Source organism: Myotis myotis, unplaced genomic scaffold (genome assembly GCF_014108235.1).
Source record: "Myotis myotis isolate mMyoMyo1 unplaced genomic scaffold, mMyoMyo1.p scaffold_m19_p_1, whole genome shotgun sequence".
NCBI lineage: Eukaryota > Metazoa > Chordata > Mammalia > Chiroptera > Vespertilionidae > Myotis > Myotis myotis.
Window position 1 is genome coordinate 30,543,210 of NW_023416313.1, and position 27,921 is coordinate 30,571,130.

At 45.3% G+C, this 27,921-nt stretch overlaps 3 protein-coding genes across 13 annotated transcripts in view; 2 read left to right on the forward strand and 1 right to left on the reverse strand.

Moving 5' to 3' along the window:
- Nucleotides 1–1,801: 1,801 nt before the first annotated feature.
- On the forward strand, nucleotides 1,802–6,587 carry SLC10A4 (solute carrier family 10 member 4). The gene is made up of 3 exons (XM_036333346.1): nucleotides 1,802–2,723; nucleotides 3,512–3,722; nucleotides 5,654–6,587. Exons 1-3 carry the CDS (start codon nucleotides 2,122–2,124, stop codon nucleotides 6,164–6,166), a joined length of 1,326 nt encoding a protein of 441 aa, XP_036189239.1. The 5' UTR covers nucleotides 1,802–2,121; the 3' UTR covers nucleotides 6,167–6,587.
- Nucleotides 6,588–7,480: 893 nt separating this feature from the next.
- On the forward strand, nucleotides 7,481–26,035 carry ZAR1 (zygote arrest 1). 2 transcript variants are annotated; one of them, XM_036333455.1, is made up of 5 exons: nucleotides 7,481–8,397; nucleotides 10,329–10,421; nucleotides 10,501–10,575; nucleotides 15,150–15,204; nucleotides 25,829–26,035. In XM_036333455.1, the coding sequence occupies exons 1-5, from the start codon at nucleotides 7,489–7,491 to the stop codon at nucleotides 25,903–25,905; spliced, it is 1,209 nt and encodes a 402-aa protein (XP_036189348.1). In that variant the 5' UTR covers nucleotides 7,481–7,488; the 3' UTR covers nucleotides 25,906–26,035. The 2 variants fall into 2 exon arrangements, with proteins under 2 accessions (XP_036189348.1, XP_036189338.1); XM_036333445.1 differs by lacking the exons at nucleotides 15,150–15,204; nucleotides 25,829–26,035 and adding an exon at nucleotides 11,811–12,094.
- FRYL (FRY like transcription coactivator) overlaps nucleotides 16,889–27,921 on the reverse strand; it is a 246,965-nt gene continuing 235,932 nt past the window's right edge. For 5 of the 10 annotated variants that reach the window (XM_036333414.1, XM_036333434.1, XM_036333368.1 and 2 more), the window contains 5 exons: nucleotides 23,780–23,848; nucleotides 20,917–20,934; nucleotides 20,070–20,180; nucleotides 18,630–18,820; nucleotides 16,889–18,075 (listed from right to left, as the gene is read on the reverse strand). In XM_036333414.1, the coding sequence (XP_036189307.1) occupies nucleotides 17,817–18,075; nucleotides 18,630–18,820; nucleotides 20,070–20,180; nucleotides 20,917–20,934; nucleotides 23,780–23,848 (648 nt within the window). In that variant the 3' untranslated portion in view covers nucleotides 16,889–17,816. Of the gene's footprint in view, nucleotides 18,076–18,629; nucleotides 18,837–20,069; nucleotides 20,181–20,916; nucleotides 20,935–23,779; nucleotides 23,849–27,921 lie in introns of all 10 variants that reach the window. The other 5 variants (XM_036333394.1, XR_004971662.1, XM_036333385.1 and 2 more) reach the window with 5 other exon arrangements.

Consider the following 27,921-nt stretch of genomic DNA (forward strand, 5'->3'; position numbering starts at 1 on the left):
ACACCTGGAGAATGAGCTGTTTCCTAACCCCCAGGTTTTCTCCCAAATGGTGAAGGAGATCAGAAAGTAGAGGGGAGGCAGGAGCATCTGCTTTCTTCACATTCACAATAACCACATCGGTAGGAGAGAAAACAGGCCTGCGTCCCCACAAAGCCCTCAGGCCCGCCTGGTAGGTGATCCTGCTGATTCACAAACCACGTCCAACCCTTTCTGCTTCTGACTCTTATCCCATGGGTCAGGACGCCCCCCACACCCCTCCTCAGACCTTGAGAGGGGCTAGCTGGATGAGGCGGTCTGCCTGTAATTACTGCTTATTTAATTGGATTGTGGATTTTAATATCATCAACACGGGGAGGGGACAGATAGGAGAGGTGCCTTCAGCGCTAGGCTTCTGCTCACCCTCTCCTTTTGTGCTCTCGGTTTATCTCACCCTATGGCTGGGCAGCGCCTCCTCCTTATCGCGTCTGTTTCTCCACACGTCTCCCTGGATATAGTCACGTATGAAAGTAGCGTGAGTAGTATTAGTATGTTGCATTGCATATCCGAATATGTTTCTTTTGCTCACGTAAGTCTAAATGAAAACTTACTTTGGTTATTTTCTTGGGCTTAGTGTTTTGGAAAATATGAGGTATGTTATTGTCCCATATGCCTGCCGAAGCGCTGTCCTCCTAGAAATTACGTTCTAATGGAGAAGAAATAAATTGGTGATTAAGAATGCAATGTGTTGTGAATTTAGTCTTATTTTTCACATTCTCTGTCATTTCCAGGAGATGTGTGGTGGGAAAATATAATCACACGGGCTCAGTCCACTTCTGAGGATGGAAGCCGCCCAGTCTCCTCTGGTGCCAGAAGAGGAGTAGGCACGAGTCCCCAAGAGGAAAAACTCGCTCTGGGGCCTCATCTCCTCGCAGACTAACCCCTGAGCCTTGGCTTTCATTGTATGATCTTTCCGGGCAGCCAGAGGCCTTGCCAAGGGCTGGGTCTCCACAGCATGCTGAGCGGCCCCTTCCCTTGGTAGACGGTGCATCTAGTGGCGACTTACAGAGGTTGTCTCCATCCCCAAGGACTCAGAATCTGATTTGTTGGGGAATAACATCTGCCTGAAGCAGAGAATCTCACCACTTTATTTCTTTTCAGCCCTTTAATCCTAATGCCAGAGTTATGCTCGTCATAAATCTATGGCCACTGAAATATCCTCGCCCCATCTGCCAATAACTTCCAAAACACACATTTTTTTTCACAGAGCCTCTTCTAAGCTGCGCTCTTCTTTAACGGCACATCACTGTTCACCTGCAGCCGGGTATTGCGGGTTTAGTGGGTGAAGCAGAGACTTCCCCGGGCCTCAGATTCCTTGCATGTAAAAGTCAACCTAGTAGTATCTCTCCCAGGGTTCTGCTGTGAGATTCAAAAGAATTAATGCGCTCACATTTGCATAAAACCTAGCTCAAAACCCATCGGTAGGATTACTTCAAGTCTGAATATTAAAATATTATTTTAAAATTTGTCTGCAAAGTAAAGCCAGATAGGGAGTGCGTTTTCCTACAGAGAACTGCTGCTATGGCCAGGCCGCCCTCCTGTCAGGGTTGCAGGCTGTTAGCACAGCGTATATGGTCTATGTGCGCACACAGATAAGCTTTTTTCCGCTCTTTCCTATGTGCCTGGCTCTCCAGATTTCATTATCAAAGGGGCAGAGCGCATCAGAGAACTTGATCAGCAGCCAGGCACGGTTTTTCCTTCTGCTTGTCCTTTGTCAGGTCTTTGTTCCGCCCCTGGCTACACTCGAACAGAACCACTTACTGGTGATTAAAAGGAGGGACTCGGCGGCGAGGCGGGGCCTGCGGGGCGCGGGGGCGCAGCGATTGGGTTCGCCCTCGGGGGCTGCGCTCCGAGTGCCCGCCCGCGGGCGTCGGCCGCTCCGGAGCCAAAGCCCGGCCCGCCGCCCCCGCCGCCGGGGGAGACGTCAGAGGCGTGCAGCCGAGGCTGGCCAACCGACCAACAGACCGACGCACCGACGGACCGCGGCGGTGACCGAGGGACGGAGAGCGGCGCGCGCGGCTGGCTGCAGGGAACAGACATCCACAGCGCGGGCTGCACCAACCTGCCGGCTCCGACGACAGCGCCATGTCCGACGGCGACAACACCACCCTGCTCCTCGCCCCGTCCTCCCTGCAGCCGGACAACTACACGCTGCCGCCCAACGCCAGCAGCCTGAGCCCGGGCCCCGACTTCCCCGTCGCCCCCGCCTCCAGCGCCGCCCCCAGCCCCAGCCCCGGGCTCAGCCTCGCGCCGAGTCCCAGCGTCAGTTTCAGCCCCGGCCCCGCTCCCACCCCGGAGCCCACGGCCGGCGGCTTCCCCGGCGCCGCGGTCAGCGCGAGCGCATCCCCGTTCCCTCGGGCCTGGGCCCCCCACGAGCCCGCGTTCTGGGACACGCCGCTGAGCCACGGGCTGAACGTGCTGGTGGGCGCCGCCCTGTGCGTCACGATGCTGGGCCTGGGCTGCACCGTGGACGTGAACCACTTCGGCGCGCACGTCCGGCGGCCGGTGGGCGCGCTGCTGGCCGCGCTCTGCCAGTTCGGCCTCCTGCCGCTGCTGGCCTTCCTGCTGGCGCTCATCTGCTCGCTGGACGAGGTGGCCGCCGTGGCGGTGCTCCTGTGCGGCTGCTGCCCCGGCGGGAACCTCTCCAACCTCATGTCCCTGCTGGTGGACGGCGACATGAACCTCAGGTACGGAGCGGGGTCCCCGCGGCGGCTTTCCCAGCCCCACCGGCCGCGGCTGCAGCCCGGGGCTCCAGACCGAGGACAGAGGACGAGGGGCGGTGAGACAGGCATGGAGCGGGGAGGCGGCGGCGGAGGAAGATGTGGAAGTCAGGGCAGAGGGGAAGAGCCGGCGTTGTGGGGGGAAGATCTACACCGGGGCGAGCTGAGCTGAGGGTCTTGGGGTCTCCTCTCCTCCGCGGCGCCCTCCCCACCTCCCCGAGGGCTGGGCTGTCCGCGCAGGTCTTCGCCGCTGGAAGACAAAGAGAACTGGGAAGCCTGCGGCCAGGACTCCCCGGAAATGCCCAACAAAATAGGGCGATTGGTCCCAGAAAAGAGTAATCTCATACAGAGGACAAGGTAATCCTGTTCAATCCAACAGGTAGCGGTCAGCAGCGTTCCCGTGTCGAACGGGTGATCTGAAGGCTTAAAAACTATGCTCCTGGCCCTCAAAATCATCCGGACCATCCAGACGATAGCCCGCTGCACAGGCCGCACGGAGCCAGGGCAGCAGTGCGGAGGGCTTTTCTTCGCCGCCCCCCCCCCCCCCCCGCGTCCGTGTTTCAGTTGGACTTGGACACGCAGCTCTCTTGGCACTCACCTGGGATGAAGCAGGTTCTCCCCAGACCTCAAGCTGGGAAATAGCAGTCGCCCCCTTTCCCTTCCACCTCCGGTTCCAGATCGAGGGTGGCCCACGTGCCAGACGGGTCCTTGGGCTCGCAGCCCATTCTGACTTCCGTTCCTTCCCTTTTCTGCAGCATCATCATGACCATCTCCTCCACGCTCCTGGCCCTGGCCCTGATGCCCCTGTGCCTGTGGGTCTACAGCCGGGCTTGGATCAACACGCCCCTGGTGCAGCTGCTGCCCCTCGGGGCGGTCACCCTGACGCTGTGCAGCACTCTCATCCCCATCGGGCTGGGCGTCTTCATTCGCTACAAATACAACCGGGTGGCTGACTACATTGTGAAGGTCAGGTCACTCCTCCTTTCCATACTTGGCGGACTTGGAGTCCTTGGTCCTGAGCGGGGCTGAACGCTAGGAGGTTTGGGAAAGAGGGGTGAGGAAGAAAAGGGTTTGGCAGGCCTTGCATGGATACACTTTTTTTTTTTAAGTTGATGCTCAAAGATAACTTTCACCTTTTTGAATTTCAGAAATTATAGCTTTAAGACACAGATCAATTAAAAACAGCACAAGAGAACTTGGTACTCACAGGAGGAAACAGGTCATAGGGAGATGGGTGGCAGTGCATAAAATGGGAACATTTTCCATGAACCGCTCATGTGTTACAAAACAAGCAGGCAGAATGAAATTATTTTAATAGAATTTGTACAGTACTGAAGAAATGCGTTACTAATAGAATTTGTAGTGTATTTTAGAAATGTGTTAGTGTTTTAAAGACGGAACTCTAATTCTGAGAAACTGTACACAGCTGCTTTAAAATGCTTTATTAATTTTCTAAAAAATAAGTTGATATTAATACGACCAAAAGTAATTTAAAAATCACATCATGGCAGTATAATAGAATGCACAAAATATGAACTTTAAAGCACAAAATAAAATTAGGTCATGGATAAATAGTACAGGCTATATTGCTATTAATAAATTTGTGTTTTTTTACTCCTTCCTCATTACAATTCTTTGATTTCTAAAGGTAGTGAAAACATGGGGATTTCTACTATTTTATGCAATATTTCCAATATTGCTTAAAAAAACCATCTGATGCTTTTTGTAGCAGGAGAGATTTTGTAACAACAGGTGACTGGAGGAAATATTTAAATATTTCTAGATTAAGCTTTCTTTGAAAACTGAAACAGCAGTACATAAGAGTAAACAATGAGCAGCATTCTCATTTCAGGAGGTTGGTAACATACAGAACTAGCCATTGTAAAATGCACATGCAAACTCCTTTACATGAGAGAAAACCAGTCTCTCCAATGTTTCAATTTAGGTTTCATAAGACATCTTTTGTGTTTTACTTGCATTATTTTCTAAAGTAACTGATTATACAGAGGGGCAAACTTTTATTAATATGAAAAACAGAGGGTTCTCTTTAAAAAAAATTTTTTTTATTGATTTCAGAGAGGATGGGAGAGGGAGAGAAAAATAGAAATATCAGTGATGAAAGAGAATCATTGATCGGCTGCCTCCTGCACGCCCCCTACTGGGGATCGAGCCTGCAACCCAGCATGTGCCCTTGACTGGAATCAAGCCAGGACCCTTCAATCCACAGGTTGACACTCTATCCAGTGAGCCAAACCAGCTAGGGCTTCTAACAAAGCTTTTGATGTGGGCACACTTTGAAACTTAATATAAGTTTTGATTTATAAGTTTGGCTTTTGTCAACTGTACATTGGTAGCATGAGTATCTTGTATAATATTTATTCAGCATCCTGGTGTACTGGGCTCCCTTCTGACTGCCCTGTTAGTGAGAGGCACATTCACGAGTTCAGTGTGTGCTCGGAACAGTAAAAACTCCCAAACACAGTTACACGATGGAGGCTGAGAGCCTGGAGACGGTGCTGGAGAAGAGTAGCCTTCCGGGGTAACTGTTTGTAGGCTTCTGAAGGCGGTTTGCAGGTGCAGCGGTCTGTGTTGCTGCTGAGGGCCTGTCCATGACAACGGCTTGCGGTTATAGAAGGCAGATTGTCACTAGATCACTAGACATAAGAACAGGCCTCCAGGCAATCAGAGCTGTGCCACGCGGCTGTGAAGGCCTCCCGCCCAGCAGTCCGCCCTTCCTCAGGGGTCCTCTGTCAAGGCCTTGACCACAAAGATCTCCGTTTTGTGTGGGAGGTCAGACTAGATGGGTCCCTCTTCCAGTGCTGGGAGTCCCTGGCCTGAATTCCCCTTCAATGGTCTTTTTTTTTTTGATGGCTTGTTTATCCCTTTTCTATCACCAGGTTTCCCTGTGGTCTCTGCTAGTGACACTGGTGGTCCTTTTCATAATGACCGGCACTATGTTAGGACCTGAGCTGCTGGCGAGTATTCCTGCCACTGTTTACATGATCGCGATTTTTATGCCTCTAGCAGGCTATGCCTCGGGCTACGGCTTAGCCGCGCTCTTCCGGCTCCCACCCAACTGCAAGAGGACCGTCTGCCTGGAGACGGGCAGCCAGAACGTGCAGCTGTGCACCGCCATTCTCAAGCTGGCCTTCCCACCACGGCTCATAGGGAGCATGTACATGTTTCCCTTGCTCTATGCCCTTTTCCAGTCTGCAGAAGCAGGGATTTTTGTGCTAATATATAAAATGTATGGAAGTGAAATACTGCACAAGCAAGATCCTCTCGATGAAGATGAAGACACCGATATTTCTTACAAGAAACTGAAAGAAGAGGAGATGGCAGACACGTCCTATGGCTCAGTGAACGCAGAGAGCTTGATGATGGTGGAAACCGCTCAGGCTGCTCTCTAAGCGTGGAGACACACAGGAGCATCTGTCTTGCTGAAGTTTTACTTCGTATTTATAGTCTGTGGTAGTGTATGTGGTTTACCTAGAGGGTCACAATTGGCTCACAATACCATACTTGTAACAGTTTTGAACTTACCGCTGTAAGGCCGCCTTGGTATATTCACTAGGCGTTTTCACCAATTACAAGTCAGTGTCGTATGATAACTTGCACCTGGGACTGCGCACGCACGTGAAGCCTGAACAAGTGAAGTGTGCTCTTTGGTTTCAACCATTAACCAGTTTCTATGACTGTTTCAAAGATGTAAACTCTCAGAAAACGGGGCTTGGGAAATGTAGAATTTTGGTGCACTATCTTATATGAGTAAAAACAAGCTATATTTGTAAAGCATCATTGAGTTTAATGTAATTGTTGTAAAAAAAAAAAGTGTGCTAGCTTAACTTATGAATACTTGACAATGCTGAAATTTGACCTGTAGTTAGAAAAATCCCCAAACAGGTCAATTAAATAATGACTTATAGTATTTTAGTGTCAATCCTGTTTCAAATCAGAAAAAAATACACTAACATATTTGATTACTTGATCTGATATCTCTTGATGAACAGACATTTTTCTGGTGGACAGAGCGCATTGTTTTTTTTCAATTGGGGACTGACTTGGCCTAATGCATTTATGTTAACACACCTCCAATCAATTTACTTCTTGGAGAGATGGTTAGATGAGGAAATCTGTAGAACTACTCTCTACCCCAAAGAATAGTCATTAGTACCTGCAGGTACTCAAGAGCACCTCAAGGCCCACGTATGAGGTGGGGCGTGTGTGGGGGTGGGAGCACGTGCCCCAGGAGATGACAATTAGCCTGGGCATGGTGACCTAGAGCGCTTCCCACACGTGCTGAAAGGCTTCATAGGAAGACTTCCCTGAGCTCATTGAATAACCTATAACCTGAGATCAGAGGTAACCCAACCAAACCTTCGCATTTGCTCACTGGCCAGAGGCGGGCAGCCTCGCCTCGGTTTCCTGGGCGCTCAGACCCCGAGGACAATCCAGGGATGGGGACCACCTGGCTCAGCGCATCCAGGTGATAGTTCTCTTCCCGGTGGGCAAGTTCGCGTAGAAATCAGTGCGTGCATCGCAAAGAAGCCTCCTTCCAGAACATCTCAGGGTATCCGTGCGGACCTCCGGGGGGCGGGGGAGGAGGGGAGCAGCCCTCCCGGCGGGGCCGCGCGTGGCGGGAAGGCGCGGCGGAGGGGCGGGCTCCGGGCCGCCCCCGCACGGCCGCCTATTTAGGGCGCGGCGGCGGGCGGGAGCAGCTGCGGCCGCGCGCATGGCCTCCCCGGGGGACGAGGCGCTGGACGGCTACATGTACCCCGCGTGCGCCGCCTACCCGTACCCCTACCTCTACCCCCCGGCCGCCAGGGGCAAGGGCCTGGCGAGCGGGGGCGGCTGGCGGCCGCGCGCCGGGGACCACCCTCCCGCCTCCCCCGCCTTGGCCGGGGCGGCCCCGCCGTCCTTCCCGGGCTACGGGCAGCTGATGGCCGCCGAGTACTTCGACAGCTTCCAGCGGGCGCAGCTCATGGCCCTGCTGTCGCAGGTGGGCCCCGGCCTGGCCCCGCGGCCCCGCCGGGCGTGCAGCCGGGACGCGGCGGTGCAGGTGAACCCGCGCCGCGACGCGTCGGTGCAGTGCTCGCTCGGGCGGCGCACGCTGCCCCGCCGGCCCCGCGACGCGGACGCCCCGGCCCCCGGCCCCGAGGACGCGGCGGGCGGCCCCGCCTCCCCGCAGCCGGCGCGCCCGGGCCCCGAGCCGGGCAGCCCCCCGAGCGGCGGCCCGCGCCTCCCGCGCTTCCCGCGCTCCGTCGCCGTGTACTCGCCCGTGGTCTCGCGCCGGGTCACCACCTTCCTGGAAGGCGCCGAGGCCGCGGCGCCGGGTGGAGAGCGAGGGCCGCCCCCTCCGAGGCCCCGCGGCCCCGAGCGGGGAGAGCGGGCGGCGAGGACGGCGCCGGAGCGGCCGCAGGCCCAGGGGGAGGAGGAGGCGGCGGAGGTGCGCGCGAGCTGGGAGCCGTCGGAGGACGCGCCGGGGCTGCCGTCGCGGGAGGCCCGGGGAGGCGAGGCCGCCCCGCGGAGCGCGTCCGGGAGCCCGGAGCAGCCGCCGCCGGTGGGGGGCGCCCAGGAAGGCGAGGGCGAGAGGTCGTCGCCGCGGAGCCCGGAGCCGGGCAAGGAGCGCCTGCGCTTCCAGGTGAGGCCCGAGTCGGCGGGACGGGCGGGCGCGCGGGGACCCCGGGGCGCGTCTCCTCCTGGTTCCGCTCTGGGCGCGGGGACGTCGGGGGCCTTGCGCAGCCGCTGGCAGCAGCGGGCGTCATCCGCCTCCAAGAGTAAATTAATTGTAGCCGGATTGTGATTGAAAACGCCGGCGCCGAGGTTGGCGAGGGAGACGCCCTTCAAACGTCCGTATTCTGGGCGTATTTGCTGTCTAAACGCCATGGTGGGCACGTTGTCCGGTGTGGACGATCTAGGTGGGTACCGGGGTGGGGGCGGGGGGCATCAGAAGGTGGGCTTGCTGGCGGGAGAGTTCATGCCCCAGGATCCCACCCACTTTTCTCAATTTAACGGCAAAAGCCACAACAGTCGACTACTGGGGTGCTGTTCGCCTCGCCCCTGATTCTTGCTGGGTTTCCGAAAGCTTCCGCTGGAAGCTAGAGCCGCTGTAGTGCCTCTCTCAGGGTCTGTCCTTGCTCCTGAAAGGCACCTCCACTCAGAAACATAATAGTGCGGAAGCATTTGGGCTGTTGGTATGGCAGGCTAGGAGGGCCAGTCCCCACTAGCTGAACCCCAAAGGCCTGGCGTCCCCTGCCGACAGCTGTAACCCAGGGAGTGGGAAGGCATGGTAGGTACAAGAGGCCACGAGGGGGTGGGGCGGAGAGGTGAATCTAGAATTTATACACAGGCTATGTGCAATCTTTTTTTTAAAAAAAATTATTTCAGAGAGGAAGGGAGATGGAGGGACAGAAACATCAATGATGAGAGAGAATCATTGATCGGTTGCCTCCTGCACACCTCTTCCTAGGGACTGCAACCCTGACATGTGCCCTGATCAGGAATCAAACCGGGACCTCCTAGATCAGCGGTTCTCAACCTGGGGGTCGACCCACCCTTTCACAGGGGTCGCCTAAGACAATCGGAAAACACATATATAATTACATATTGTTTTTGTGCTTATCACTATGCTCTAATTATGTTCAATTTGTAACAATGAAAATACATCCTGCATATCAGATATTTACATTACGATTCATAACAGTAGCAACATTACAGTTATGAAGTAGCAACGAAAATAATTTTATGGTTGGGGGTCACCACAGCATGAGAAACTGCATTAAAAGGTCGTGGCATTAGGAAGGTTGAGAACCACTGTCCTAGTTCGTAGACTCTGAACCACTGAGCTACGCCGGCTGGGCACTGACTATGTGGCATCTTAATTCCTAACCTTCCCGGACTTCAGTTTGCTCACCTGTGAAGTCGCTGAGCGCTCCCCCAAATTTCTTTCACTTTGAAAGGCCTGACTCCAAAGACTTGTTTGCTATTGGTTTCTCCCTGGGCGGGAAGACAGCTTAAGAGTAAGGCAGTGGTACTTTTGTTCATGTTACACGTGAGCTGTGGCTTACCCACCATTTGGATTCCTACTCTATTGTTCTGGGGGGCACTGAACTAGCAGCCTGGAGAACATCATCTTGGGTGAACACCTGGAAGTACTTGAGGATTCAGAGTCTCACTCCTGTTCTTCAGCGTAACTACCCCCACGTCTGTGTTCTAAAAGCACTTGATCCAACCGAAGAGGCCTCCGGAAAGAACGGGAGGAGTAGAGAACCCTGGGTGTTTGGCTCTCCCCTTGCCCGTCTGAGGGAAAACACCGACTCGGTCCTTGTCAATTAATTTGCTTTATGAACCCCGTTGACCTGGCACGTAAACTATCTTAGGCCCATGTTTGCAAAGCTGCTCAATTAGGCCATTCGCTCACCTCGTTCCTTCCTATTTCGAACCTGATCCTACTTACCTCCACCACTGGAAGGAAGCTGCCAGTGTTAAGTAGGAGATAGATGCTCCTCAGCCTCTGAAATGAAGGGAAACAATTCGATATCTTGTTGGTTGAAACTCTGGTGTCCTTTTCAGTTCTTGGAGCAGAAATACGGCTATTACCACTGCAAGGACTGCAACATCCGCTGGGAGAGTGCCTATGTGTGGTGTGTGCAGGGCACCAACAAGGTAAGCAGCCCCACGACGGGCATCTTTCGGACAGGGGTGTCCCGAGGGCTTGCTTTACGTTCTCTCTCTCGCATCACAGGTTTACTTTAAGCAGTTCTGCAGGACTTGTCAGAAGTCGTACAACCCTTACCGAGTGGAGGCCATCACCTGTCAAGTAAGCCAAGAGCTTGCATTTTTGTCTGGACTGGGTAGTGGTAGAGGCTTTGGTGCAGTTTGTTGAATATAGTTCCTCAAAGAGGCTAGGTTCCCAGGGACCTCCAGGTTTTGACAGCTTTTTGGTAGGAGTTCAGAATAATGTTCAACTGGTAAACAGGCCTCAGTGTCAGTTTCCTTCTGCCCTTGCAGATCTCGGTCATGGTAACCTCTTTAGAGACCAGTACCTCACTTGCAATGTGGAAGAACATTTGCCTCACCTACTGCTCAGTCTAATGTAAGGGATAGCAAACTGAAAAAATAGGATACCGTCCTGCTAACATGGGGTGGGAAAGGTTGCCTGCTTGGCCCAGATGCTTCTTATGAAGCACATGCCCAAGTTAAAGCATTTAGTGTAAGCATGGGATTTTTTTTTTAAAAAAATTGACTTCAGAGAGGAAGGGAGAGAGAGAGAAACATTCATGATGAGAGAGAATCATTGATCAGCTGCCTCCTGCACACCCCTCCTCCCCCCGCCCCAGAATTGAGCATGTGCCCTGACTGGGAATTGAACCCTGAAACCCTGACCTCCTGGTTCATAGGTTGACACTCAACCACTCACCCACACCGGCAGAGCTAAGCATGGGGTTTTAAGGTTCAGTCTCGCCTGAGAGCTTGCAAAAAGGAGAATCATTTGTTTGAAAGTAAATCTAAGACCCCCAGAAGTGTGGCAAACTGTAGACGCACTGAGGTCATGGCAGAGGTGGGTCAGGTTCTAAAGGAGGATGTCTTTGCCTTCTGCCTCGGTGTGAGGTCGCGTACAGTAGGTTGGGGTGGGGAGGCCAGGCCATTGATGCCAGCCCAGAGCCATGGCTTGCTACTGGGCACTAGCCTCCCGCAGTAGCTTTCCTTGTTTTGCAATACTTCTATTTTTATTTAAAAGTTCTTTTGTTTTTCATTTCCTCACCCCAGCTTGCTTATTCTCCACCCTTCAAGTGCAGGAAAAGACTTCCTGTAAGAAAATTGTTTCAAAAGAAGCAATTCCGAACTAAATCCTATGTAACATGGGACTACGGCAAAGGGTTAAGCACCCTCTATTTATAACCCTATCCTTGCTAGAAAGGATTCAGGCAAGATTAGCACAGGGCCTTGCTTAGAGTGCATTCAAGCAGCATTTGGACTAGGGAAAAACTTTTAAACTTCCAGGAAGTCACCCAGGGGTTACCTTCTGAACGCGCTTCTCATTTGATTTTTCAGAGTTGTAAACAGACTAGATGCTCCTGCTCAATAAAACTTCGCCACATTGACCCTAAACGGCCCCACCGACAAGATTTGTGTGGGAGATGCAAAGGCAAACGCCTATCCTGTGACAGCACGTTCAGCTTCAAATATATCATTTAAATGAATGTAAAAGACCAGTCCTACCGACCGTGTGCTAGTGGAGCAGACAAGTGGGCTGTGTGTGCCCCTTCTCCCTTTTGCCTCCTTGTGCAAGGCTGTGTTTCTTGACAAAACCTTTAAATAAAAGAATTGCAAAACAATTGCATAAAATCGTGTCTTTTAAAAATAAAGTTTAGGAGAGCTTGTCCTGTACTAACAGTCTGGGCCTGTCACGTGTATTATTTGTTCACGAGAGGCCCAATGCACAAAATTCACACCAGGGGCTTGGCCCTCGTGGCCCTGGCTTTGTCCAGAAGGACATCCGGATGGTCGTTCAGCTGTCCGGTCTAATTAGCATATTGCACTTTTATTATTATAGATTGCATATGGAACAGCCAGGCTCTGAGGCATATTCGTCACTGGAGGAAAGTGTAAGAGGGGCTCATAGATGTGAGATTTACTGCTTATGTGGGAGTGTAGGGCTGAAGCTTATAAGCAAGACATGAATAAAGAGAAGCCAACTAGCCATTGAATAAGCATGCTTCTGAAGGAGGCGGAGGCAGAGCCATCCTGCTGTATGGGGCAATTTGGGGTAACCCTGAGTGGCTGGCTAGCTCTGGGTGGGAACTTCAGTGCATCCTGGCGACCTCAGTCTAGTAGGTAACAAACTCGGGGTAGCGGGGAGAGGCGTGCTGTGAACAAAACTGCATTATTAATCATCAGTCTCACAGCTGGGGCTTGGAATAGGGTTGCTAAAGGCAGCTTCTTTAAGATGTTAAATACATTCATTCAATGGACTTCTGGTTTATAACGAGGCCTCCTAAGTGTAAGGATTTTTTCAAGTGAGTTGAAGACAGCTTTAGCCTTTGTTTCTATTGACTTGCTGTTCTGTAACTGGAAAGTGTTTTCGCCATCTCTAACCTAAGGATTCTCTCCTAACTGCACCCCAGTCCCAGGAAAACACAAGGCCCCGACGCCCCATTAAAGAGTTCTGGGGTGGAGGTGGGGGGTGGCACTTCAGTTAGTGGCAGGGGATTCTAATGACAATGGAGTTGAGGGCTATTGACTTAAAGGTTACAGATGCCACATGATAGGCACCAGGTGCTAATTATGTCTCTTTCCAATTTTCTAACCAACCCGTTTAAGTTAACCCTTACTGCCTCAGAGGTGCCATAAAAGTAAGCCTGTTAACATCTGGGATGCTTGCATGTAGACAGACAAGGAATAAAAACCTAAAATGAGTTTGAGGTCTCTAGAGCCCTTAGAGCAGTGGTTCTCAACTTTGGCTGCACATTAGAATCACCTGGGAATCTTTTTTTATACAAATTTTAAAATATATTTTGATTTTTTTACAGAGAGGAAGGGAGAGGGATAGAGTTAGAAACATCGATCAGCTGCCTCCTGCACACCCCCCACTGGGGATGTGCCCCCAACCAAGGTCCATGCCCTTGACCAGAATCGAACCTGGGACCCTTCAGTCCGCAGGCCGACGCTCTATCCACTGAGCCAAACTGGTTAGGGCTGGGAATCTTTTTAAAATCCTGATTTCTGGGCCTCATCCTCCGGAAATTCTGTTTGTTACTAATGTTGTGGCCCCACCCCATAACAAAGAAACAGAATTTCCGGAGGATGAGGCCCAGAAATCAGGATTTTAAAAAGATTCCCAAGTGATTCTAACGTGCAGCCAAGGCTAAGAACCACTGCCTTAGAGCGAGGGGAAAGGCCCTCTGCATCCATATGGACTTAGGAAGGTGGCTCATGAAAATGCAGATCCCAGGCTTCTGCCCCCACTGAATTGCTGCAGCAGCATTTAACAAGTACCCAGGTGTTGCTTATGGAATTGAAGTGAGAAAACCAGCAGTTGAGTCAGCTTTGCACTTAGTACTACGGAAAAACATGGGTGTGGCCTCTGCCCTTACGGAGCTTCTAATGTAGGGGGAGAGAGCCATTCATTTTTGCATTAAAAAAAATGTAAAATAGAAGTTCTGCCATGTTAATAGGGGATAGGACTTGGACAGATTAGGGAGGGCTTGCTTTGAAAATGACACTTCAGCTGAAGTTTGGATGAGCTGAATTAGGTAAAGGGCGGAAGGAGAAACTTCCCAGATTAAGCTGACATGTGCAAAGGCCCAGGGGTGGAAGAAACCAGGAGACCTGTGGTAGAACACGGGGGACAGGAATGGGCATGATAGTCGGTGAGACCGGCAGGCCCAGACTGGGAACACCTGTTCGACTTTGCTCAGGTACCTGTCATCAGTGAGAACCTACTGGAAAGTTTTAAAGCTATGGTGGGATAGTGACCAACAGATTCACCTTTAAAAAGAAATAACTCTGGCTGTACAATGCATGTCTGTCAATCAGTAAGGAGGCCTGCAATGATCAGATAAAATGATGGGGGGTGGGGGTCAGAGAGGAATGAGTGACAAGAACCCTAGGTGGTGTTGAAGGTACTGTGTCATTCTGACACCTGTTACTTAGTCGAGTGTAGGAATAGGAAACTCATTTGACTGGTATGGCATGCATGCCGTGTACAGTATGCTCTCAGGCATTTGCTGAATGAATGAGGGAACAGTAGAAAGATACCTGCTTTGGTTCCTGAGAGAAATTCATTGGCTATTAACATGGGTAATTAAAATTTCCTAATAGAGCAGCTAACCCTATTTTACAGTTGAGAGAAGCAAGGATCAGACTATGTTTTACTTAGTGGGGATTCAGACATTGAATCAAGTGGCACAAAACATCATTTTCATGAGTTACAGTGATGCCTGGCTGGTGTGAGTCAATTGAATGTCAACCTATGAACCAGGAGGTCACGGTTTGATTCCCTGTCAGGGCACATGCCCGGATTGCAGGCTCGATCCCCAGTAGGGGGCATGCAGGAGGCAGCCAATCAATGATGTTTTTCTTCGCCTTCCTCTTTCTGAAATAAAAAAAATTTTTTTTTAAAGAGTTACAGTGATAACATTCCAGCAATGAGATGATATTGAGCTGTATGTATACAATTAGGAATTTATGAATGTGAATTTTTTGAGCGAGATTGAGAGTCTAGAAGTACTCCAGATTACTGTGATCTGTAGGTGTCAAGAAATTGATGATAATTTTCTTCACATTTCCTACATTTGCTAAAGCAACAGTGTATTACTTTGAAAAAAATTTCTAGTCATAAAACACAATTATAATTACATTGATTCTGGTATCTTCTTCCCTCCCGCCGAGGTTATGCTGGCGTGGCGTCTGAGCAGTTCTCACAGACCCGAAGCGGGGAGACTCGGTGAGTCTGTTCCAAAAGATACGTAACTATTTGCTAAATTTTAGGTTGTAACCAAACCGGTTATGTTACGTCACCTACAGCAGGAAATATTTTCTGCATTGTGTAAAAACCCCTTGGCCTTCTATTTTAGAAGTAGTGTGAGGGAACGTCCAGATCTCTTCTTTTGGTTTATTTTATAAACTATTTTGAAAATGATTAAGGTGTTTAATAAGTTAAACATTTGATATATTTTGTCAATAAGTGTATAGTGTGGATTTAGAGGATCAGGAGCAAAGAAGTACAGGTTTGAGGAAAACCCTTTGGAAAAAGGACAATCCTAATGATTGTACATTTGCATCTTGATTTCTGCAGGTGTGTTAATTTTCATTACATTATTAATGGATGTAGTTACATATAAACAAACATGAAAGCAAACTTCAATTGTTTGAAAGGTTTGATTTGGGTAATCAACTAATTTTTGTTGTTAATCCTCACCTGAGGATATTTTTCCCATTGATTTTTAGAAGGTGGAAGGGAGGGGGAGAGACATATAGGTTGCCTCTGGCATGCACCCTGACGGGGGCCAGGGAGCAAGCCTGCAACTGAGGTACATGCCCTTGACTGCAGTCAAATCCTCAACCCTTCAGTCTCAGGGCTGATGCTCTAACCACTGTTAGCAAACCGGCCAGGGCAGGTAATCAACTAATTTTGTTCTCCCTCTTTTATGGAAAATCATATTGAATAATGAAGATAATTTGTAAAGTTTCTAAATGATGCACACTAAAATCATCTTTTCTTAAAATACAACACAAACCAACAACTACAATGCTTTTTATTTTAACAAAAAGGATAGAAGGAAGGTGAGGAAAAATAGGGGATGGTAAGATAGGATGTAAAATGTGGTGTCTCTCTGGACACCAGCCCTCTCTTCCCTGCCCCACACCCAAATGTTACTAAATAATTTAAAGGACACCATTTACAGTACCAGGACACCATCAAAATAATTGGTTTTATCAGGGTCAAAAAATACAGTGATTATGGATGTGCCGTGACCAGTTAGGGAATTTTACAGGTAACATAACTATAGTCAGCAGTCCAACAGGGTGCACTGTGCCTTCAATTAATGCACTTGAGCATAATTACATTTCTGGCAGTGTCCACACCCCCAAGAAAAGGCAAAGCTAAGCAGTTCATTCCTACATTCTAAACTCTGGAACCCCAGAGCCCAGTTTTAAAAGAAAAGTCACAGTGGATAAGAGATGCATATAAAAAATACAAGGGTGTTCCTTTCAAACCAGAGGAATTGTGGGACTACATTCATTTCTTTTACAAAATGCTATTTAAAAAAGGACAGAGAATCCAGTTCATGTTATGCTACAGGCTTAGACAGTGGCTAAGTATATTGCATGTTTTGGTAGTCGGTCTTCAGGCTTCCTCTCATTTCCCCCCATAACCCCAGGTTCCTTTCGGGTGAAACATTTGAGTCCCGAATAAACATATAAAAATGCATTTGCACCTCTCTTCTTGAATTCTGCAGACTTCAGAGCCCGCAAGTCGTGTAGTCTATCATCGATGACCACAATTTTTTTCTTTAGCTTTGTACACCTGTTCTTGTATAACAGTGCATTGCACAAATGTACAAGAAAAATACTGGTTTTCATCTATACAGTTTCTATAATTATGGAGTAAAATAAGTTAACTTTTCTAATGAGAACAGCTGACGGGCAGCATACATCTTTATTTTACATTTTAAAGTCTCTGCAGGCATCTACTTTGGTTAGTTATCAACAATCATAACATAAGCACTGATCAGAGAACTGAGCAGCATTCCAATAACGTTAACAGATATATTATTTCTTTTTGAAATACTGGGAGAGCCCAGTTTTAAAATATTATTAAAATGTTCTAACATTTACACACTATGAAGAGTTAGATCTAATAAAATAAAATTTCTTCAAAAATAATCTTGCAGTGCTCTTTCAGGCATGCTCTGAGATGTTGTCACCAAACACCCATACCTTGAAAATAGGACTATCACGTAGTCACACACCCCAGCTCACACGCACACAGTTCCGTATACAGACTAAAAAACAAAACACCCACACCCTGATCCCACATATTGAAAAGTCAATGGTTTTTGCAAATAAGTTTCTGTGTATATCTATCCGACGGGATGTTCTTCATGTAGATAATTGAGCATCACCTGTGGGTGATGCTCGTGACTGCTGCGAATCCAAGCAGTGTTGCAGGCCTTCAGCTAAAACGAACCAGCCTCATTTCACCTGCTTCCCAATGGTCTCCGTATGAGAGGCCATTATTGCAAACGTTCTTACAATCGGTTTCTCCAGAAAGCAATGTATGTACTTGTATGCATCACTTTTAGCCCTTTTCCATCCACATAGGTTAAGTAATTTAAAAATCCCTTCTTTGTAGTTCTTGTGGGAGGTATTGGCAGCTGTTAAACAATTAAGTTTTTTTTTTTTCTTCTGATCTTTGATTTTGACATTAGTTACACTGTGGTTGTGGATGCTGCCAGAAAAAGTTATCAGTGAATTACAAGGGTTCATAAAAGGTGCTTGTTAATATTCTTAATAGTCTTCAGTTTAGTTTCTTTCCTAAATCCATGAAGTTTCTCAGAATCCAGTGCTCACCAAATTTCCAATTGGTTTGGCCTGTGCGAGTAGTTGGTATGATTGCACCATGCGTAGAGACTCTCTTATTTCTAGATTGAGTTCCATCAGTTTGTAGTTGGCTTCTGACATGTCCAGGTCAGAGCCTATAACTGCAAAGCTTCCCGTCTGGCCCAGCGTCTGGTGATGGAAATAAATGTGTAACAGCGTCTGCACAGGGTCGTCTTCGCAGCTGCCGAAGATGTCATTGGGCCAGAGAGCTCTGAAAGTAATACACAGTGCTTTTAAGTTCTGAGACCCCACCGGCAGTTATTAAGGTTAACTACATTTTAAGTTAACACCTGAGACAACAACATTTCACTGGGCATTGTTTTAATATTTGAGCAAAAAGATTACTGAATTTATCACCGAGAGTGAACAAAATCATGTTTGCCTTTCACAGAGATCTGCTATTGAATCATCAAAATGAAAACCAAACCCAATCACTGTAAACTCCCAATCTAATAAAGCGGTCATTTTCAACTGGTGTGCCACAGGAATTTTCAAAACATGCAATACCTGACTATTTAGTTTGGGGGACTGGCCTCTTTTCCCTTAGATTGTCAAAAAAAAAAAAAAAGTTACAGCAGGTAACAAAAATAGCTACTTGGTGTAAATGAATCAAAATTATACAATTTTTTTTTTAGCAGATCAGCAAAAAAAATGTATTTTTTGGTGTGCCACAGAATTTTAGCAATCACTTTTTGTGTCACGAGATGAAAAAGGTTGAAAATGGCAGGTATAAAGGCATCTCCTTAAAATCCGTTCACATTTTACCTGAAAGCTTTGACTTGTGCTACCGCTGATATAAATTCCTTATTTTTCAAAGTTTCAATTAAAGAGTGAATGGCAGTTTCTATAGTAGTTTGTGCAGCTTTGGAAATGTCAGTTTCTTCACTTTCAGAAGCGGACTCCGCTTCTCTGAGGATGCTTTCCAGCTGGGCCAGTTCCTCGGACATGTTGATGACCTAAAAGTAAACACACCTTAAAGGGATCTAGTTGTATATTTATCCACAAAACAAGCATTTAATTGGCTGTGACAAAGATGTTCAGATGTTAAACTTACTATTTAAGGGCAGTTAAGTTCTCTGTTGAGTAGGGATAAATAATTTTAGCCACCCAATAGTAGTCTTCTAAATACTCTGGATAAAATAACAGGTTGGCGCTAGCTGGGTAGCTCAGTTGGTTAGAGCTATGCCAAGGTTGCGGGTTCCATCCCCGGTCAGGGCACATACGAGAAGCAACCAATGAATGCATAAATGAGTGGAACAAAAAAATCGATATCTTTCTCTTCCCACCCCCTTCCTCTCAAAATTAAAAAAAAAAAAAAAGGTTGTAATAAGTATAATGTTACATTGTAATAAGTAAAACAGGTTGTAACTAATGTTTATATTGGTTTTAACATGTGATCTGTACTTCATCTTGGATAGTAAAAATACATTTACTGTTAGGAGGGATCATAAACATTTTTTTTGACAGCAAAGTCTTTATATTTTAAAAGGTTATTTACCCAGTGTAATTTCAGAGAGGGAGAGAGAGATAGAAACATCAATGATGAGAGAGAATCAGTGGTCAGCTGTCTTCTGCACACCCCCTACCAGGGATCGGGCCTGCAAACCAGGCATGTAACTGACCATGATCTCCTGGTTCATAGGTCAATGCTTAACCACTGAGCCACACTGGCTGGGCAGCCCAATGTATTTATATAAACCAGTATGTGTATGTATATCCTTTTACATTTAACCACTTAAAAAATATTAAATCATTTCCCCAGTGATGGTTTAGTATCAGTGGTTGAAAATGGGGGAAAAAGAGACTAAAGTCACTACCCTCTGAATCTATTCGGTATATGCTTATTCTTGTGTGTATCATTAGACTACAAAATAATAGATGGACAAGGTGTAGGGGGTTTCATAATATAATGTCTATAGGGGGTTGATGCGCTTTACCAGACTTTCGATTACAGATGATCTATTGCTGCTACTGTGACCTTTAAGGTCACAAACCTTTTAAGACTGCTGGGTATCTACTGCCTCATTTACTAATAGGTCTGGAAATAGCATATCATTTCAAAGAACAATTCTGATAAGAAATGATTCATTATGTGTGACTTCGGACTTAAGCCCTCCTGCAAGGGATATATACAGTATATGTACATGTGTACATTTTAACTTTCTAGCATCAGTTACTTGATGCCTAGTACAATTACATATTTACCTCTGCTTCATTTTTTATTGCGTTTACTTGGCTGATAAGTTTACAGTAGGCTTGGAACAGAAGTAGTAATTGAAAATGCAATTTGTATAATCTTCGACAGAGCTCCAGTTCCTAGAAATAAATAACATTGCATTACAGTTTAGGTGTGATTTTCCATATTTGACTAGACCACATATTTCCAATAAATTTGTAAAGTAGCTGTTAAAATTGTCCTGGCATTTATTTTTCTGCAGTAAGCAAGTTAATACAGTATGAAGCTGATGAAAGATGCTTTGAAGACTGATTAAAAGTATTGTTGGTTACATAATTCATTTTTAGTGTGAAGCACATTTTCACATTAGACAGAATTTTAAAGCAGACAACATATTGGATGCTTTAAAAAGGATTCACTGTTACTTAAAACTTTAAATTCATAATTCAAATGCATATGCTTTTGCCGCATCATGATACATATATTTCACTACATTTAGCAATAAGTGCTTGTTAAAGCAGAGTAAAACTGGATAATCGCTTAGCTAAAAATGAATTTTTCTAAAAACACACACTGTAATCTCATTGAAATGAGACAATGAAATTAACATTTGCACTTTGATTTTCAAAATGAAGAAACTTAAAAGGAGATGTTAGTTGGAAATGTATGAGAAGGCAAGTGCTAGTTGTACATATTGATTATAAAATCACATTTTTATTGGACCACATTTCATAGATTAGGGCTATGCAAACCTGAAGCGCACACTACTTTTAAAGTAGCCGTCCATGACAAAACACTGCTGGGTCACAAACGGCAAATGAAAACCAGTTTGTCTGACATGGATAAATAGTCTGTAAATTAAGACAGGTCACTTACTGCTAGAATTTCCATTTGCTAAGCAAGAAGGTGATCGGGTCACAAAAATACAAAGGAAGAAAAAGACCAAGAATTAGTGTAAGATCATTTTAACTAGGGTCACAGATGTCCCAGGCAAACGGAAGAACATTTAATCACACCCCAAAGAAAAATTTATGATGCCATTTCCAGAATAAAACTTTTTAGACATTTACTGTAGCAATCCAGGGTGTTTGTTAACGCTTTGCCAAATAAAAATTTATATTTAGGCTACAGTTTATTTCTGCGTAACAGTTATGAAGAAAATCGAACTAATGTGATCTTGAGGAAGCTGGCTATTATAAGTGGTCTTTATCTAATCTTTATAGCTTTAAAAAAATGCCAAGTGTCATAAAATTTTCTTAGGAAAGGAGAAAATTTCTCACTAGGAAATAAGCAGATTACTGTTCTCAGAAAGGAGGTGGCTTATAATCTTAATACTTACCTACGAGAAGATTATCTTTGGTGTGGCTCATTCTAGGCTTCCTACCTTTCACTGTCTAGTTAGGTCCTATGTTGCCAGAATTGGTGCCAAGTCAGGAGGTAAAATAGCGAAAGTAGATGTGTGTTTTAAATTGCGTTCCAATATAATTTAGTAAACTTCAGAAACTCAAACCTACTAGGTTTGAATCAAATAAGATAATGTATGTAAAATACATACTTAAAAACTATTACATTAAAACATCTACAGCAACTCAGACCTACTCATTAATGGAGAAAAATGTTTTCTATTTAAAACAGCAATTGCCATAATGTAAATACTGCTTCTAAAAGTCCCCTTTGAAGCCTGCTTTTCTAAGTAGTTTCCGCAGAAGAACTACTTATATAACATTTATTCCTTTCAATTTAGAAAGGATTTGCTAAGCAAAGGTGAACTTTTAGCTCCTTACTGCTTACCATAAATTACTTAGGCAGCCATTCTGTGAACATTAGTTGAGCACAATCCAGTGTCAAACTTATTAGCATATCTAAATTTCTAAGGTTTTATATGGGAATTAATAATTATTTGAGTTTTAAATACCTCTTCCCTCTTCTCTTAGTATAAATAAAAAAACAGAGCTAATTCTATGTGCATATATCCATAGCCTCTACTATGGGATGTAATGGAGAAGAAATCACTGATAATGTTTATGATTATAATTGTAGGAAATAACACAATTGTAATTGATTCTATAGCTCTGAATTACCATAAATTATACTAAATATGCTAACATTGTATATTTTAAATTAATACCTTTTAAGTACATGGAAATTTGCATATACATTCTCTTTTATTTTTAAATAACTATTTATAGATTGCTTGTTATGCAAAAGACTACACTGGTACACAGGGACACTTAACAGATAATGTGTAAAAAGGTCTCCGCTCTCAAGAGCTGAATATGAAAGAAGAGAGACGTAAATGAAATCTTAAATGTACAGTTTTTATTTAGCAGAAAACCTTGAGCAAGATTAATTGAAGTAGACTTTGGGAGATAGAACTCATTTTCTTCAAGGTAGAAGGGATATAAGAAATCACTTAGTCTAAACACCTAATTTATATAGGAAAAAAGGAGTATATTACTTGCTTAAGCCATGCAGTTAAGTAGTGGCAAAGTCAGAACTAGAACCCAAAGGATCTAACTCTAATCCAGGGTTAGTTCCTTATTTTACACACATGATTTGACAATTTCTTTGTAACAGTGCAGGACTGCCTAGCTTTGAATTTTAATTCTACTTACTTACTTACTGATTTTTTTTATTTTTATATATTTTATTGATTTTTTTTACAGAGAAGAAGGGAGAGGGGATAGAGAGTTAGAAACATCGATGAGAGAGAAACATCGATCAGCTGCCTCTTGCACAACTCCCACTGGGGATGTGCCCGCAACCCAGGTACATGCCCTTGGCTGGAATCCAACCTGGGAACCCTCAGTCCGCAGGCTGACGCTCTATCCACTGAGCCAAACCAGTCAGGGCTACTTACTGATTTTAGATAAGTTAGCTTCTTTGAACCTTAATTTCCTCATCTGCAAAATGGGGATAATTATAGCATCTACTAGACAGAGTTGTTAAGATAGAGATAATGAATGTGAAATACTTAGTACAGTGCCTGGCAAATAGTTAACATGTATTAAGAGTATGCCATTATTTCCTCAGCATTTCAGTTTTTTAAAAAACTTCAAATTTTCTTCATAATGGTACCATAACTTTTACAGTGACTAGAACTCTATAACAATATAACTGATGTTGAAAAAGATTAGAATTCTGATGTCAAATGCAAAGGTCACTGATGAATGTATCTTCCCCATATGAAGTTGTAATCTTATTAGAATAATTTGTAAGTCTTAATTTATCCTCACTTAATATGATGTATGTGTTAGTATTTTCTCTAAGAAAATACTATTTTATTTCATTGAATTTTACACTAGTAAAAAACATTACAGTTTATCCAATCAGAATTTCCTGTTTAGAAAGGTTAATATGAATGTATATAACCTTATTTTTGGGTTTGCATTCCTGACCAGACCATTTATCTGCAGAATACCAATGAAGAACAGACATTTCTTGAAAGAGGCAGATGCAGCTAAAAGTGACTTGGACTGTCCAGATAGCCATCAAGCCTATCTACTGAATGTTATTAAGCTTCAGTCATAAGCTGGTCATTCACTTTGATTGAAGGGAATTTTTTCATTACTAAGCCAGTATTTCATTGAACCTAACTTTTACAAAGATTGCTCCGATAGCAAAAATGAAAAACGTTATACGTATTCTTTTTTCTAGGACTATCACATAAGGACATTAGAGCATGCACACAGTTTTACTCGGTACAGAAATACAGCAAAACGAAGAATAGGAAACTTACTTGTGCATCTGTGTTGATCCTATAAATGTCTTCTTTGGTGCCAAATGTCCTCTTGCAATTGTCTAACCACTAAAGAAAAAAGTGACAGTGAACTGTGATGTGGTACTTGTGCAGTGGCATTGGTAACATAACAACAGGCTGTTGTATAGAACAAATTTAAAAGTTAACTGTCTCACGGTGTATATGCAACAAACCAAGCAGGATGACACCGTCAGTGTAACTAGATGCACACACTTCTGGGCCCTTATCAACAGAAATGCGAATAGGGCCCTCTCTTCGGGGAGGCGGTGCTCCACTTCAGTGCAGAACAGTCTTCACAATCTCTGCCTGACCCTGGCCTGATGTAAGATGGGAAATGAGAGATGTGATTCCCCTCCAGCCAACTTAATAAGGACAACTTAGAATCAACCAGGTCCTTTTGCTGATCAGAAGTGTGAATCTCAGAAGGCTGGTGGTATCAGTTTTAGTTTTAATTAGTGAAACAGAAACCCAAATCCATTTTAAATCTTATTTTTATATCTCTTTTCTTACTCTTTTGGACAGTAATGAATGCTAAGTTATTTCCAAAGAATATTGGGTATAGGAGCCAAATGTCATTGCTAAAGTTGGCTATTTATTTAAGGTCAAATAAAAATAAAATCCCATGTGGTTTAATAGAGAAGATCACGAAAAGCCTTTAAGTTAGGCTCCTAGGTTTTGACAGTTTGATAGTATTAATATTTGTTTTTAAAATCTTAGTGTTTTTTTTAATTTGGTGTATTTTATAATACAAATAAAAGTCATTTAATAAATCATAGGGACATTTTTTACTAGGACTTTGGGAAAAATTACCAGCTATGTTAAGTCTGCCCTTTAAAGATTGAAATATCTTCAAAGGGCAGACTTTGAAGATAGACATTTAAAATTCTCAATTGTAGCTTAACATTCTTCATGCAAAGAATTACAATGAGACAGCTCAGTTATTTCAAAACAATCTCTGACCTCCTGTCCCTTTTATCCCGGTCCCTCAGACTGCACTGGCCTCAGGCCCTTTGCTTGACAGCTCAAAACGAAAACATGTTAAGCTTTCCTGGTGAGACAGAACTGCTGGCAGCCACTGTCAAAGCGTCTAGGAGATTTCTGCATATCAGCAAAATTCAGTCGTGATTGTACATGACTCTTTATCCACACACGACGTGAAAAAGCTTATACTCTTAATCATCATCACTAATCCAGTCCAATTTGTCCAAGTAAACCAATACATTTGGAAAAATTTCAATAGATTTAATGGTCTATTTTTACTGAATATTTTTTTAAAAATTGATTTCAGAGAGGAAGGGAGAGGGACAGAGAGAATCAATGATGAGAGAGAATCATTGATCAGCTGCCTCCTGCACACCCCCTATACTGGGGATCGAGCCAAATTCGGGACCCTTGGAATCAAATTCGGGACCCTTCAGTCCACAGGCCGATGCTCTATCCACTGAGCCAAAAAGGCTAGGGCTTTCCTGAATATTTTTTATACTATATGTCCAGTGATACGGCATTTGGTGGCATTATTGAACACAATTATTTCTGATTTTATTCTATTAAAAGACAAACCCCAACCCCATTCAGAGATTGTTTTGAAATAACTGAGATGTCTAATAGTCCCATGGGCTGTATAACGTCCTGAAAAGTACAGGTCCACACCTTTCCAACCAGAGTACACAGACACAGTATAGAATACGTCTGTGTATAGAATACCCTCTAGTTCAGTGGTCGCCAACCTTTCGGACCTCATGGACCACCAGTGGTCCACAGACCACCAGTTGGTGACTGCTGCTCTATTTCACATTAATCAGTCTTCCTGTCACAATGTTTTCTTTACTCAAGTGAAGGTTAAAACTTAACCTGAGAGGATGGGCTTCTGGGCATGATGGAGGAGCTTGTGTAAGGCCAGTCCTCCATGGACATCTATAGAAGCCGCATACCATTACCAGGATCTAGGGAGTATGAGAAAAGCACAGAAGGGAGTCCTACATTGATCCCGCTGTTTACTCAAGGGCACGTTCTTATGCATGTCCCTAGGCACAGAGGTGGGAGAGAAAGTGGCGGCCTACAGTTTCACTGCACTGGGAGGTCTGAGGATCCTGGAGAAGAAGTAACTGCAGAGGAGAGACCTTAGCAGTCAGTGTGTCATTTCCCCTGAGGGACACTCGCTGTTCCTATGTTTATCACGAGCAGGCGGACAGGCTTAGAAACCAAGCAGCAGCATCTGGGAGTCTAAAAAGGTAAGCGGAGATTTCTGGTCTTGTGGTTCTGGGAAGACAAATTGTCCAGTGCTTGTCGACACAGCAGGGCCCTGATAAACACCTAAGGCGCTCACTCACTCACCCACGATCCTGGGGAAACGCAGGAACAATAAAGGGATGTATAACTGAGAAACTATTAGAGGGGAAACTGAATAGTAAAAAATATATCATTGATAGAAAAGACCAGAAAGGAGGAAAAAAGGTTACAATGAGTAGGGGGGACAAGAAACAGGGAGATGGTAGTTCAGAAAAGAACCAAAGTTCATTCCGCCCCCATACAAATATTTAATGGATTCAGGATAACTTTTTTTTTTTAATATATATTTTATTGATTTTTTTACAGAGAGGAAGGGAGAGAGACAGAGAGCTAGAAACATCAATGAGAGAGAAACATCGATCAGCTGCCTCCTGCACATCTACTGGGGATGTGCCCGCAACCCAGGTACATGCCCTTGACCGGAATCGAACCTGGGACCCTTCAGTCTGCAGGCTGACGCTCCATCCACCAAGCCAAACCAGTTTTGGCAGGATAACTTCTTGAACATTCTTTCCCCAATGTGTGGCAATAGCACCTTTGCTATGAGTTATATGGCTATATATGCGGATTCTCTATTACATTCCACTGGTCTATTTATTCTTATGCCAGTACTACCCCATTTGAGATTTCTAATAGGTCTCACTAACTGCATTGTTTAGACCTAGCTGCTGTTCTTCAGGACAAGGTTTGGAAGACTCTGTAAAGGGCAGATACTATCTTAGGCGTTGCAAACCATACATTCTCTGTTGCAATACGTAACGTAGTGATGCATTACAAAAACAGTCTTGGACACATGCAAACAAATGGGATGGCTATTTCCTAAAAAATCTTTACACAAAACAGGCAGTGGGCCCGATATGACCCGGGGACTATAGTTTGCTGAGCTGTGTTCAACAAGATTGTCCTAGTATTTGGTGCTTGCATTTCCATATAAATTATAGTTAGCCTGTCAATTTTCATTAATTTACCCTCTGAGATTTAGAACAACACTGCATTAAACCTACATATCATTTTTGGGGAAAATGATACCTTTGCACCATCGAGTCTTCTGACTCATGAATACGGTGTAGTTCTCCATAAATTTAGCCTCTAATTTTGCTCAGAGATATTTGGGGTTTTCTGAGTGGAGGTCTAGAGCATCTGACTAGACGTACTTGCAGGTATTTGGTGTCTTATTATAAATGGTACTGGCTTAAAACAACCAGACAAATGCATGTGTTGGCTGGGAGTTCCTTCTGGTTCTGCCTAGGGCCACCCCGAGTGTACAGTCATGTGATGGCTCGACTCAGGCTGGAAGTCCCAGGTTGGTCCCACGTCTGTGCTGCCATGCTGCCTTCATAGCTGGGATTCCTCCACCCTCCTCCACAGGACCTCATCCTCCAGTAGGCGAGAGCCCAAATAGTTTTTCAGAATTCCTCCCAATTTACACTCTGACCGGCACGATGGCAAAAGCAGAAGCTGCAAAAGCCACTGACATGTTAGTCTCTGAAGCCGCCCAACAACGTGTCTAACTTTGGTCAGAACAGTCACAGGCCGTTCCACTTGGAGGCGGGGGAACGGACTCCATCTCCTGACGGAAGAACAGCAAAGGGGTGTGGACAGAGGGGCAGGCACCGGGGTCACCACTGCAACAATTCACTGCAGCTTCCAGGATAAGCTACGTCCCTGAAGAAACAGAAGGCACTAACCGTAATGGAAAAGACTGATAATGTGGGATTCATTAAAACCGAGAACTTCTGTTTATTGACCGATGCCACCACGATACTGAAAATGCTAGCCACAGAGGGGAAAAATGTGTAATACATCCATCCAATAAAAGGCGTCGGTTTAAA

Coding starts and splice junctions, on each gene's coding strand:
- ZAR1 (XM_036333445.1), top strand. CDS start 7,489: ATGGCCTCCCCGGGGGACGAGGCGCTGGACGGCTACATGTACCCCGCG. Junction 10,422..10,500: donor GTGTGCAGGGCACCAACAAG/GTAAGCAGCCCC, acceptor CTCGCATCACAG/GTTTACTTTAAGCAGTTCTG. Junction 10,576..11,810: donor TGGAGGCCATCACCTGTCAA/GTAAGCCAAGAG, acceptor TTGATTTTTCAG/AGTTGTAAACAGACTAGATG.
- SLC10A4 (XM_036333346.1), top strand. CDS start 2,122: ATGTCCGACGGCGACAACACCACCCTGCTCCTCGCCCCGTCCTCCCTG. Junction 2,724..3,511: donor GACGGCGACATGAACCTCAG/GTACGGAGCGGG, acceptor CCTTTTCTGCAG/CATCATCATGACCATCTCCT. Junction 3,723..5,653: donor TGGCTGACTACATTGTGAAG/GTCAGGTCACTC, acceptor TTCTATCACCAG/GTTTCCCTGTGGTCTCTGCT.